We start from the raw sequence: 14,717 nt of genomic DNA, 5'->3' as shown, positions 1-14,717 counted from the left end.
GTTTTAATAAAAGCTGATAATAAAAAGGGAATAAACTGTCGTCAGTTAAAGTAAATGAGGTGAATGCAAGGATCAGAAATGAACGAGGCTAGAAACTGTCTCATTTGGACGGCAGGCATGGAAGTAGCTATTCTTAGTTCAAGAATGACATTGATAGTCATTTATTGACATCACCAGTTATGTGCGATTGAGAGAGAGAGAGAGAGAGAGAGAGAGGCTGAAACGCTGAGGAATTCTCAACATACAATTCAACTTAAAGCCATTTATTACGTTTATTATTTTCATTCCATTAGAAATAGTGAATTGTTTAAGGAGGGATTAGATTTCTGTTGGTGTAGCAGTTAATTAATGTAATAATTCTTTTCTTTTACATTCCATATATTTTATACTGAGACTAAGCAATATGGATTCGTGACCTATTTTAATTAAGGAATTACCTTATTGTTATTGTCCTGTTATTCGAACAACCTTACTAAAATACATTTTACTTTGTCTCTTTTCAGATAGTCGAACGAGCACAGGTAAGAGACCATCAAGTATTTTCAGGTAATTACTCTACTTCAGACTTAACAAAACAATTGCCCAACAAAAACAATTGCCCAAGAGTTGTAGTTCTCTTAATCAACTTTTAAGCGAACTGCATCTACAAGGAAACCTGGCGGATATTTTAATTTAGGCTTTTTGAAATTCCTTTTGATTGTTTGGTTAGTACATTAATTTTATTATACTTTAGTATATTGTTCGCATTTCATTGATTTAATTTAGATTGAAATTCTTTATGACTGTTTGGTAAGTAAATTTTGTTTTATTGCAATTTAGTATACTGTTTGTAATTTCATAAAATTTTTATATACGTACAGACATACATATGTTGGCCAATGCCAGTATGAAACATATGTGCACATACATATTATATACATAAGTTAATTGATACCAACTAGAAAACATACATACATTCATACATGCACACACAAACGTCTTAGTCCATACGCTCTACATGAATTTATAGAAACGTGATGGTAAATATATCAGCACTACTCACATTTCTGAAACGATCCCAGATCAAGAAATGGTTATGGAAGGCGTAAAATTGCTAAATTACTACCGTTTCATTACGTGCCATCTGGCATGGGTGCCTGGGTTGCAAACTCACCGGCATACGTAGATAGAATGCATCTGATGGAGATCATTGAAAGCTGTTGTAAGGTTAGAAAACAAGCGTGCTTTTACTCGCATTTATTAATTCTACTTTATGAATAATACGAGCACGTGATCTTCTAGTATGTATCCGGTCAACGAACTTTAAGAATTATATATATATATATATATATATATATATATATATATATATATATATATATATATATATATATATATATATATATATATATATATATATATATATATATATACACATACATACATACATATAATACAACAAATATTGACGCAAGTTCAATATTGTACGATATTCGTGGCGTAAATTTACTTGGGTAGGCTAATTGACAAAAACGCACACATATATATATGTATGTATATACATACATACATACATACACAATCATGCATACGTGTGTCATGGTATGTAATGTAACTGTTTGCAAACCGTGTCCATTGTTTTCGTGAAGAATCGTATAATGCACCATTTTCACTCACATGTGTTATATCCCGCTGAGATCGACAGTTGATACAACACGTCACGTAATGGACGCGTTCGTTATTCCGTGACATGGAATTTCATTGACATTTTAGGAAAAGTCGCATGTTAAGCGAGGGCTTTTTCTCACCAAATACACAACGTAATCTCGATATCAAATAGTGAACAATATAAAACCAAAATGTCGATCTGTTGAAGCCTTCCCGTTTTTGCTTTTTACTATTTATATATTTTACTTGTATTTATGCCTTTAATAAGTGTGAGAAGAACAATTAGCGTTTCTCTCTCTCTCTCTCTCTCTCTCTCTCTCTCTCTCTCTCTCTCTCTCTCTCTCTCTCTCTCTCTCTCTCAGTTATTATTCTCCGCCTTTTTCTCTTTCAAAGGAATTCAAAAAAATGCATAATGTCTGTAAATGAATGTATTACGAATAAATGAAATAAGTAAGCAATGTACAAATATATGTATGCAAAAAGACCGGAGAGGAACCGTGATGAATTATAAGCCATTATCACATTTAACAAAATCATTTTCACTGAACTTTTCAAATAGAAAAGATAGTCAATCTGGTTATTTTATGTAAATAAAATTTTTAGCAGCTCGTGAATGTATTTGAACTAATTTTCAATGGAAAAATTTACTAATAATTATTTAATATAGTAGCTTACTTGATTTTACTCGAGTGCGACTAAACCGGTAGTTAGAAAAGAACAGATTTGAAGGTAGAATCATTTTAGGTATTAAGATATTAAGGTATAATGATATACCTCAGAATTCAACGGCTTTATTACCATTGCACAATACTGCACGGAATTCTATTTTAAGGCCCAGTACTCTTGACATTATGATCATTAGATCAGAGTGAATGATTGTCTTTGAAATGTCAGCTGCTATGTTTGTTGGGTGAATGTTCATCTTAAAAATGTCCGGTGCCTTGTTTATAATGAAAATGATAAAGTGGTGTTGAATTCTCTATCGCCACAGTCTTAGTCCATATGTAGTATAAGTCTTCCAATCCATATCGTAGCCGGAAAAGATAATTTCTTAGCTATAACATGAATTACGTTTGGGAACATCTCTTGTGTATAAAGAACCCTTCTTTGGAACGCTAGCGTCAGGTTTGTAATATACATTTTTTGTACTATGGTTTTTGTGTAATGTAATTTTTTTCTGAATGACGTGTCGACACTGTAAGATGATCAGCGACATAATGCCAAAGTTATTGAAAATAGTAATGATTAAAATGCTATTGCTGCTACTACTACTTCTAACGTAACAATTCATAATATACCACTGCTACTAAAGCTACTCTGCTATTAATATTTAGTGCCGTTATCCATACGTCATCATCAAATACAAATATATAGAAGAAGAAAGTGAAGAGGAAGAAGAGTACAAGGAAATAACAAGACTTACGTTATTATCAGATGTAGGTATAGAGAAGAAGAAGAAGAAGAAGAAGAAGAAGAAGAAGAAGAAGAAGAAGAAGAAGAAGGAAAGGAATTAACAAGACGGAAGAAGAAGAGAGGAGGCTGGGCGACAGAAACTTTCGGGGAAAGCGAGAGAGAGAGAGAGAGAGAGAGAGAGAGAGAGAGAGAGAGAGAGGCGAGTGTTGACGTTCCATCGCTTGTATTTACAGAGCCTTTTCCCCGAGATGTGATGAGCGTTTATTTTGAATTAGAGTTTACCTTACTCCCACAAAAATTTTGATCTCGAATATTTTGACAACGATTCAATATGTTTCTTGTGACGGAGGCTTCCTTGTCGTGTTCCTTCGGGCGGAACTGGGAAACTTTGTTGTGCTGTTGTTGTAAATAATGTTCTTTTTGTATGTTTTTTTTCCGGACAGCATTGATGGCAGTTATTCGGAGTTATGGCGAATTCTAAGCCGTTTGATGGGATATTTTATTGTAAATATTGAAGAATACCGCAGGCGCATTCGCGTATTTTCTCGTTTATGTGCACGCTGACACGTTATTATGCAAGACTTATAACTTATTAATTTGTCTTTATTTATTCATTTGCTTACTGCAGCAACCTCAACATAATTTGTATGCGGTACTTTGGAAATATTTACAACGCAATTTACCTGGACTTTGAATAGCGTCTCACCCCAAACTTGTTTTTTCTGTAAAATAACAATTCGTATATGGTAGAGGAATTCCTATACAGTTTAAAAAAAAATCATAGAGCTTTCATAAAGACATACGGTTTGCTTGATATTGTTACAGTGGTTGGCTTCTGTGAAGAACAAGGTTACAGTCGCTGTAATATGTAATTAATAAAGCAAATAATTAAGAGGAAAGCAGTGCCACAAAGCATAATAAGAGAGAGAGAGAGAGAGAGAGAGAGAGAGAGAGAGAGAGAGAGAGAGAGAGAGAGAGAGAGAGAACGACAACATTGTATCATTCCAGCTGAGACATCGGTTAAAGATAATTGAATTAAATCCCTCTCTGTAGTAACCATGAAGAGGTTTGTATACACTTAACCTCACCTACTGTCAACCCTCTTGTCCACCCCTTCTCTCTACCACTCCCTCCCCCCCCTCTTACCCCTCTGTAACCCCCTTCCCCTTCCGAAGACCCTTTCCCCCATCAAAGAGAGACGAGGAGGGCGTCCCTTGATAAATTCGACCAGGGCGAAGTGTCCGTAGGGAAGGGGTTTTACCAAACCCCCGACGTCCCTCCACTCTTACTTAACCCGACCCAATCACCCGTTGTTTTATTGTGATCCTCGGGAGCTACCGATCCGGCCTCGAGGATCCTCGAGCCATCCTTCCTTCCGCCCTCCGTGTTTCCCCTTTTCTCTCTGTATCTACCCTCATAAGTGCCCTCAGACTAAATCCCTCGCTCCCCCTTGTGCTCGATGCACTTCACTGTATACGGCCTTCTTCTGTACAACCTCCCCCCCCCCTCTCCCCGACAGCCCTCCACCCCTTCTCTCGTTTTGTAAGCAGCATCCCTGATGGATCACCCCCTCATGCCAACCCGACTATCTCTCTCTCTCTCTCTCTCTCTCTCTCTCTCTCTCTCTCTCTCCTTGTTATGGGTAGTACCCCTATACGCCCCCGTTTTAGGGAGCACTCCGTACCCTCCCTCGCTGAAGTGCCCTTACGCCCCATGCGACCTTTTCTGCATGGAGTGGTCGCAGTTCACATTTTACCTCCCCGTTTTTTCACGGGGTCCATAATACTCCAGTTAAAAGCTCAGGCTGACGTATCTTCTCTTACTCCCCTAAAAAAACTGGGGAAAAAATGGTGAAATTGACTAAACAGCTACTTGCCCATCTGGGTCCCTATTGTTGCCAGCCGTCGTCTTCCCTCGTCTTCTGATTTCGAGAATTTACGCAATTTGCCATCAGCTGAGTTCCGGCCCTGCTCACTGTAGCACTTTCCGCTAGGGTAGCATTCAAATGAAATCAGTCGAGCGAATGTGTTGCGTGCGTTCACAAACAAAGGATGCGGTGACTGACGTGATGTGTACATGCGCAGTACGTACGCCTGATTAAATATACATCTCACACACACACACACATAAGTGTATCTATTTGTCTAAGTAGCTGTCTATATACCTATTTATCTATCTTTCTGTATATATATATATATATATATATATATATATATATATATATATATATATATATATGTATTTGAAAACTTTAAATCAGAATATAAAGGGGTATTTATTTTTGTTTTTAAAAGTACTATAGTGTACTGGTTATATATCTATCTATCTATCTATCTACTGTATCTATCTATCTATCTATATATATATATATATATATATATATATATATATATATATATATATATATATATATATATATATATATATATATATATATATATATATATATATATTATATATATATAATCAATGATTGTGTGTATGTATATATATATATATATATATACACACATATATATATGCTATTTGGGCATATTTTCTCTTTTGCAATTCCTATTAAAGTCAGTGGCATTGTTCATGGATACTATCTCCTTATCAAGGCTTTGAATCACTCTATACTTCTTTTTCTCTTCAGACAAGCTTCTCAGGAATAAGAAAAAGTTATTCACGTATCTTTCCGTTGACTTATTCTGGTCGACGGACCGTTTCCTCCCTCATCGGCGGCTTCTTCGGGATTAAATTTAGTCCTGAAGACGTCGCCGATGAGCGGGGACACGGTCCGTCTGGTAGAATAAGTAAATGGAGGGAAACGTGAATAATTTCTCCTTATTCCTGAGAAGCTTTTCTGAAGAGAAAAAGAAGTATAGACTGATTGACTTCAGTAGGAATGTGTGTGTGTGTATACTGTATATATATACATATATATATATACACATATATATAATATATATATGTATATATATGTATGTATGTATATGTATGTATATATATATGTATATATATATATATGTATATATATATATATATATATATATATATATATATATATATATATATATATATATATATATATATATATATATATATATATATATATATATATATATATATATATATATATATATATATATATATATATATATATATATTGGTATATTATATAAGTGAACCTGAGCAGAATATCTGCTCTAAGACATTAAATATGAGAGACCGGTTGAATTTTGTTATCTTCTTTTCTATAGGTTACAGATTTCTATAGATTTTTCGGAGCCTCATGGCTTGAAAAGCATATCGTTGTATATTGCTGGTTAAAAAAAAAAAACCAGCGATGAATTACGGGAAAAAGCTTTTGAATCTTCTAGGAAGCTCATTAAAACCTCTATAGAAAAATACTATCTATAGAAAAGCAGACATTAAATGTCAACTGGTCTTTCACATTTAATATTATATATATATATATATATATATATATATATATATATATATATATATATATACATATATATCTGTGTGTGTTGTGCGTTGTGTGTGTGCTTATTTAACTTAAATAAAGTTGCAAATTTACATTGCTCGTATATTGACTATTCAGGAAATGTTTCTATGGTCTTATGGGCTCTACAAAACAGGTTTTGTGTTTATTTATTTTTTAATCATTCAGAGCACACAAAAATATAGAATGTTGAAACTGTAAATTAACTCTGAAATAGTTAAGACGAATTGCATGCAGAAGTTATAGTTACTTGTAAAACTTTGTCAATTAGGGGAAGTGTCGATAAGATGGCAGTGATTAGAGTAATAAATTACATCTTTGAGAGCCAAAACTGTCCGAATTACATATTTTGTGGTAAAAATATACTAGACTTAAAAAGAAAGACTGGTAGCTTACGTAGTAAAGTTAAAAGTATAGTTAAAGCATGATATGACAATTGACGTGGCATTAAGGATAGAAAACGTAACCCACGAAATTTGAAGCGTTTTGAAATTTTTGGATGTAGCCAAGATTTATAATCTCTAAATATTCCTAGGGCTTGTTTTAACTACCTCTCTTCTGGGAATGACTGGATAAGGAATTAGATAAAAAAAATTCAAGTAGCTCTTTATTGGGCATTATTTTACGACAAGGTACAAAATTTATGTACTGAATGATTTCTTTGCAGTCGTCAAATTTTTATGAATAGGAAGCTGGCCAATAACTGAAGTAACACAGAAAGCCCTGAATACTTTGACAGGTGATTTTTTAATTTTCAATTCAACGTCAAGTATTCGATAGCTTAGTTGTTTTAGGAGTAAGAAGAAGAAAAAGGTAGCTCTGTGAAAACATTTTTAAGTACGTGAAACTTAAACCCTCTCAGCAACGGAATCTAGCATTCAGCTGGCTGCGTTTGGAAACTCCAAAGGGGTAGAGGAAGCAGGAATGTCTTTAGAATCGCTCCTTTAACATTCTTTGAATGATTGTCTGCATTGCCTTTTCCCCTGGTGCTTTCGAAGAGGTTTAACAACAGGGGAATGAGTAAAAAAACTAAACAGTAAATAATCGTTAATTGGGTATAGGCGCGTTATTTGAATTCCCTCTCCTAAACCCCCGATAACGCTGACAATGACAAAGCTTACATTTTTATACTGCACTTTAACTCATAAGAAAGAGAAAGACGAACTTCATACCATTGGCGTAAAACCTTCGTAAACTATTCATAACTTTCGATGTTCCAATTTAGCCTATGAATATATGAAACATTTTAACCAGCACCTGTGATATTTTTTGCTTGACACGAGCTTTTAGTCTGAACGAATATACACGCTATCCTTTGCAAGTAGTGTCTGATGAACATCAACGATCTTCAGGAAAACTTGTTCTACTGCCGAATTCTTATTCGCTAAGTGGGAATGTGGATTTTTTAAGGAGAAACCAGAGCAGTGCGTTTGCAAGGTAGTTTACCGTTTCAAGAAAACGCAAAAACAGGAGGAGAGAATGCCAGGAAAATCGTACAGACGCAAACTAACAAATTGGAGCCGAGTTGAAAAGCAACGTAAGCGCCTGAATGAGAATGAGAGAACGAAAGCGAGCCACCAGAGAAATGCAGATCTGCAGCACACCAGCTGGACGAATGTAAAAAAAAGGGAAATCAGGAGAGATCACAAGGGATAATAATGTGATTGCGGGTAAAAGTTGGGGAGGAGATCCCCCAATAAATCAGCCCCCTGGGACCAACAAAGCTAAGGAGAAGAGGAAGAAGACGGCGCAGGGATACATCCCCTACTCCTCAGCATCCCCTACTTCGACACACTTGGTCCCCACCGCCCTCACCTCCCCTACCTCCCGTATTCCCCCTCCCCCACATCTTTCCCATCTAGCATGCCAGGGTACCTCCCCCTCTTCCCAAATCCCTTTCTCGCCGCGCCTCTCTTCTACGGGCGTCGGACGTGCAAGATAAGAATAAATGACCCACTTGCGATGGGCAAGCGAAGTGGACCCCGGGGGCCTGTTGGAGACAAACCCCCCAACACTCGACTCGCCGAAAGATGGGACCCGATAACAGGAGGATGTGTTCCACTCGAAGAGGCCTATATTGGTGGCTAAAAAGTGCCGGGATGCCTCGTTACTGTTAGGTACTTTTAACAGGATGAAATGGAGCACGAGACATAAATTATCGAGAAAAAGCCAGTCTTCAGGGGCTAAAAGGTCACTGCGACCAGACTGCCGGTGTCTTCAGTAACATGGGAACAGTTTTATTACCCTTTATCCAACATTAGATTCTATTCATCGGGCATAAGTCTAAAGACTGTCAGCTTACAAAGAAATATTCCGCAAAAAGAAATCGGATGTGAGGAAAAAGAGAGATGGATATAAATATTCAAATAATAAATGCATTTCTTTAATGTATGATTTATGAATAAGATTTAACTGAAGCTAGGCAAACAGTGAAAGAATCCCAATAAACAAATTAATGCTAAAACAATTTCAGACACGTCTTCCAACAAGGAAACTCAAATCCGGGGCTATATGAAAGAGACTAGAAGCTTGAGATCAACTCAGTAGTCAAAATAAGTACAAAGATCGTCCAATCTTTTAAGCAAAACATAATTGAAAGGAGGAGGCGAGGAACAGCTCCTAACGACCTATATATAGGAGGTAGACGTGCCCTTTGAGAAATCGTGAATCGTAGACTATGTAATGGATTTTAAAGTCTTTCTCAAAATTGAGCATGTCGACTTCAGTAGATAATTATAACGAATAATACAAGTTCATTAGACAACTTTCAAGGTGAACGACCCTGTGTGAGATCTAAAGAAGCAACGGGGAACAGAAGAACCAGGGTCGTTTTAGAGCAAAAGGAATTTCTCTCTCGAACGCTATGTGGCAAAACGGGGAGGAGAATGAAAAGGGGGCTGTAGATTAACAGAGGCAGGTCCACTTATCAACTGGAGGTCTGGTTTGTGTCTCGTTTTGAGAGAAAAAAAAAGCAAAAAAAGATAATTCAATGACTTAGCTGTCAGGACTTCTTCCTGGTTCTGCTAACAAGAAAGGTGCTCGTGAAAGAGAAATCCTTAGGATCAGATTAGGAATTAAAAATGAGTTGAGAAGGAAGTGGACAGGTAAAAAAAAATAGATAAACAAATAATGGCCCTAATTGGCACGAAGATAATTTATATTGAACGATTCAGAAACGAGATTTTATTAATGAATTCTCTCTCTCTCTCTCTCTCTCTCTCTCTCTCTCTCTCTCTCTCTCTCTCTCTCTCTCTGTTGTATTTGTTGAAATTCCTGTATACAGCGTCACGCAATTAGCTAGGTTCGGTAGATCTTGTTAGATTAGCATTACAATGAACAAAAATGTCATTCACGTCAATATTTTATTTCCTAAAAAAATTTATGAGGTGTTAATTCTTTATCGTGAAAATAGTTATAACCCATGTAAATCATCCCATTGCACATTTTTAGATAACGATGAAATGAAAATAAAAATAAACCAGGCGATTAATTAGTCAGTGTTTTCACGCTAGAATTAAGTAAGCCAAGTTCTTCATGGATAGGGTAATGTGCGACGTGACGGCAGATATTTAAGCGTAGAGAGAGAGAGAGAGAGAGAGGGAGAGAGAGAGAGAGAGAGTATGAACCATTCACATCAAACTAAACGCAAACATACTTGAGATAATATTATATAGCTAAATGAAACTCAGATCTATAATGGTAAAGACGAATGTTTTATAAAAAGATGATATTGCGCTGCCAACAGACTGGTTTCGAATTTACATACATACATATAAAATTTACATACATACATATATATATATATATATATATATATATATATATATATATATATATATATATATATATATATATATATATATATATATATACACACACACACACGTATGTATGTATGTATGAGACACAGACAGATAGATGAAGGATATCTACCCAGGTAAGTCTGTCTGTCTGTAGGTCTGTCTGACTGTCACCCCCGCCACTTAGTTTCCTGTCCCGCTGCCTAAAGAACACCTCTTATCCTTATCTTGGGTCGTTGTTGCCGGCAAACTACGGGGGACAAGGGAGTGGTTAACGTGTTGCCTTTGGAGGATATGAGACACCAACAATTACCCCATGACAAATGAGCTGGCAAATGAGAAAGGGGGCTCCCCTTTTGAAAAATGGTCAGGGTTCCTACTCTCTCTCTCTCTCCCCCCTTGCTTTCTCTCTCTCTCTCTCTCTCTCTCTCTCTCTCTCTCTCTCTCTCTCTCTCTCTCTCTCTCTCTCTCTCTCTCTACTCGTCCGGCTTCATTGTGAGGAAGTTATTTTTTGGAGGACCTTTTATTTTATTTTGGGTTTTGACAACGTGTTTAGCATCTTCGTTATAGAGTAGGTAACGAAGAGTTGTTATCATTATTATTATTATTATTATTATTATTATTATTATTATTATTATTATTATTATTATTAATTTATTTATTGTTGAGGTTTGTTTTTATTGTTTATAATTCTCATTCTATTTCCTATTATGGAATCGTTTTGACAATTTCCGTAAGAGAACCTGCTAGTTAGCAACGTAATCGCACAGTGATGGAGAAAAAGCTCAAAGTTACACCTGAGGCCTCTTCTCAACCCAGCCACCTCTACTGGCATAAAAAGGGAAAAATCATTTGCCCTTCCGTATAGCGACAACCACGATGTGGATAATTCATTTTTTTTCAATTAAGTTTTTGTACACTTGAGTCAGGAAAGTTCTAACCTTCCTGTAGTTAAATTAATATGTAACTTTCCGAGGTAAAAAAAAAAAAGGTAACTCTCCTTAGAATATAGGAATGCTGTGTGAATTTTTCCAGCATTAGTGTATGTGTGTCTTTGTACGTGGGTGTGTGGACTCATTTAGGATGTATAACGACTGCTTTAAGGATCCTTAGCAGAATATAGTAACAAATAAAAGTGTACTTTATCTCAAGCCAAGTACACCAGGGAGATACAATGTATGCATGAAAATATAATGAAAAGCAAGAAAGTGTGAAGAGTTACAGTGAATCATTGCTGATTACTAATAACTTGCTGTACAGATGATGTAATAGAGATTTTAGAAAAGACTGGCCTCGGTGTCTAGGAAATGCCCGATTTTTTGAAAGAATGGTGATGACGAGTTGCTGATGAGGCAGATGCAACCTCATGACGCTTCCGTGAAGTATTTGCGTGTGAACAGGTTTAATACCGGTAATGGAACTGTGCATATTTTTTTCCTCTGAATACACTCCTTTCATGTATAAATATGAATTTTCGCATGTATATGTATGTATTAATGAATTTTTTATTTTGTATACACCTGTGCGTGTTGAGGTTGCTTTTCCTCTTGAAAAAGTAATATAACACCTGGCAATCATAGTCTTACCAGTCCAGGGAAGAAAATAATTGTATTAATAATAAAAAAAAAAAAAGAGATGATAAAAAAAAACCTTCGACCTCCTTTCTTCCCAAATTGTCAGATTAGCGGACGAGGACCCGTGTCAGGGAAAGATATTTCTTGGTCGAAAATTACTGGAAATGGTTGAAATTGCCTGAAAAATGGTTGACCAATAACCTGATCCATCAAGGTTGCCCATTCCAGCGGGGGAGAAAATTGAAAAATTCCCAGCTATGCTTTTATGTATTACTTTGCAATAACCCCCATGGACCAACTTTCTATGAGGTCCATAAACTCCTCAGGCACGGAATGACTTTTCAATATTTCGCCGTCGCATGAAATAAGCACCAGAGGTATGAGAAATAACAATGATGATAGAACCATGGTTATACACGTTCACATACACACAGATATACTGTGTATATATATATGTGTGTATATATATACATACATGTATATATATGTACATGTATATACATATATATGTGTACATGTATATACATACGTATATGTATGTATATATTATATATAATATATATATATATATATATATATATATATATATATATATATATATATATATATATATATATATATATATATATATAGAGAGAGAGAGAGAGAGAGAGAGAGAGAGAGAGAGAGAGAGAGAGAGATGTATTCCCTCCTTTTCATTTTCCTGTTTTCATTTTCCATTATACTGTCGCAATATTAGTGATAAGGCATATGTTGCTCTTGCATGTTTATTTAAAATACCTCGAGTTATCTTCTAATTCCACAATATTCTGCCGTTCTCCTTTTGCATTCTACATCCGGTATCATTGTGTCCTTTACACAGTTTTTCCTCATCCTTATGCCTTTTTTGTTCTTAATCTTCTTTCCGTGTAGTAAGGGTCTTATGTTTATTTATCCGATATCTTTATTGTCCTTTTTTTTTTTTGTATCGTGTCCTTTTCTGCCCCTTTGCTGCTGTCATTTATTATAACTTGTTCCTTTTATTCTATCTTTTGTAACCATTGTCGAATATTTTTATTTTTCTCTGTTCATCCGTTAGATTTTTCGTCTTCTTTACCACTATTTTCTTCTGCCTATGATACAGTTCTCTCCTCCCCCCCCTCTCTCTCTCTCTTCCTTTAATTTACTATATCAGACTTTTGCAGCACCTTATGCTGTTTCGAGTATTTCTCTCTCTCTCTCTCTCTCTCTCTCTCTCTCTCTCTCTCTCTCTCTCTCTCTCTCTTTTCGTCGTTGTTCTTTCGTATTTTCTCGGTACGGTTTTCATGTTTCGTTTCTTTCTCTCTCATTGTAATTACAACATATTTGGCCTTTCACAATAATAATAATAATAATAATAATAATAATAATAATAATAATAATAATAATAATAATAACTCTCCTTCCTCAATATTCATCCTTATTTCCTCCTCCCTAAACTCGACGCCGTCTGCCTTTCCTCAAACGCATTTTTCCTTCCCTCGTATTTTTATTCCTCCCTCCTTGTCTCAGCCGTTTATCCCTACTTCCTCGTTCGTCTTACTCTCTCAGTGTCGTGAGCAGATAACAGGCAAACAAGTCCCCACGGTAATTAGGTGCGGTGTCTTCATCACGTCTCTCGCTCCAGATTAACATTATGACTGAGAGAAAGAGGTGGTGGCACCGCCTTTGCTTTTACGACCTCTACTCCTCCCCTCCCTCCTTACTCCACCCCTTCCACTATTTCTTCTCCACGACATCCCCCTGGCCCCCGTCCACCTGAGATAGGCATAAAATCTACTCATCTCGAAATGGAAGGTGGAATTGGAGGAGCTTGTTTGAAATGGAGGCGGAAAGGGAGAGAAAGAGAGATGAATTTTTGAAAGGAGAATAAATTTATGTAAAGCACGTAGGTCTCTGCATAATTTAAAATGCAAGAATATAACAAATAGGGAGAAGGAAAGAGAAAGGGTAAACTATTTTTTGGGAAAAAATGTAAAACGTTTTACAGGTAAGAAAAGTAGATTGTGGCAAAAATGGAAAATAGAAGATGAAATGTAACCATACAAAAATAAACTAACGGGAGTTGAAGATAAAGACGAAACAGAAAGATCTGCATTCGTGACCATGTTGAGGAAATACAAGCAAAACATCTAAATAACAAGTAGAGTTAATCATGAAAACAGAATTTTACTTTCGTTAATCATGAAAGCCATGGGATATTGTAATAAGTAAAGAAAAGAGGAAGAGAGAGAGAGAGAGCGCGAGAGAGACAGCCGGACAGACTGACAGACAGACAGACAGGCAGACAGGGAGAATAACGACTGAGCAGAAATACTAAGTGAAAATTGCTCCCAAAGGAATGAGCTTTAGGCTGGAAGAAAGGGAAAGGATATATATATGGGGTGGAGTCTGGGGAAAAGACGGAATGGGGAGATGGAAAAGCAGAAGTGACTGTGATTGTCGGCTGCACAATAGGATGGGACGATTACAGATGACGCCCAGGCATGAGGAGGATTCGCCCGCGCCCTCCACAGGCGTTAATGGACGAACCATGATCCAAATACGAGGTTCTTTGGACGAACTGAGGAGCGGGCCGGAAAGGTATGTTGTTACTGTGGAGACTGGCTGGGATCTAAAAAAATGTTCTTTGGATTTTCGTTATACATACATATATATATATATATATATATATATATATATATATATATATATATATATATATATATATATATATATGCACAATACAAACATATACATGTTATATATTATATATAAATATATATATATATATAC

The 14,717-nt window shown here is 36.0% G+C and overlaps 1 protein-coding gene across 6 annotated transcripts in view; it reads left to right on the top strand.

Annotated features, from left to right (window-relative positions):
• The window catches only part of LOC136848167 (DE-cadherin-like), a 420,074-nt gene that overhangs the window by 229,263 nt on the left and 176,094 nt on the right, over positions 1-14,717 (top strand). For all 6 annotated transcript variants that reach the window (XM_067120454.1, XM_067120453.1, XM_067120452.1 and 3 more), the window contains exon 2: positions 504-521. In XM_067120454.1, coding sequence (XP_066976555.1) covers positions 504-521 — 18 coding nt within the window. The remainder of the gene's footprint in view (positions 1-503; positions 522-14,717) is intronic.

Source organism: Macrobrachium rosenbergii, chromosome 18 (genome assembly GCF_040412425.1).
Source record: "Macrobrachium rosenbergii isolate ZJJX-2024 chromosome 18, ASM4041242v1, whole genome shotgun sequence".
Taxonomy (NCBI): Eukaryota; Metazoa; Arthropoda; class Malacostraca; order Decapoda; family Palaemonidae; genus Macrobrachium; species Macrobrachium rosenbergii.
The sequence above is the reverse complement of the archived record's forward strand: the minus strand, read 5'-3'. Positions and strand labels throughout refer to the sequence as shown.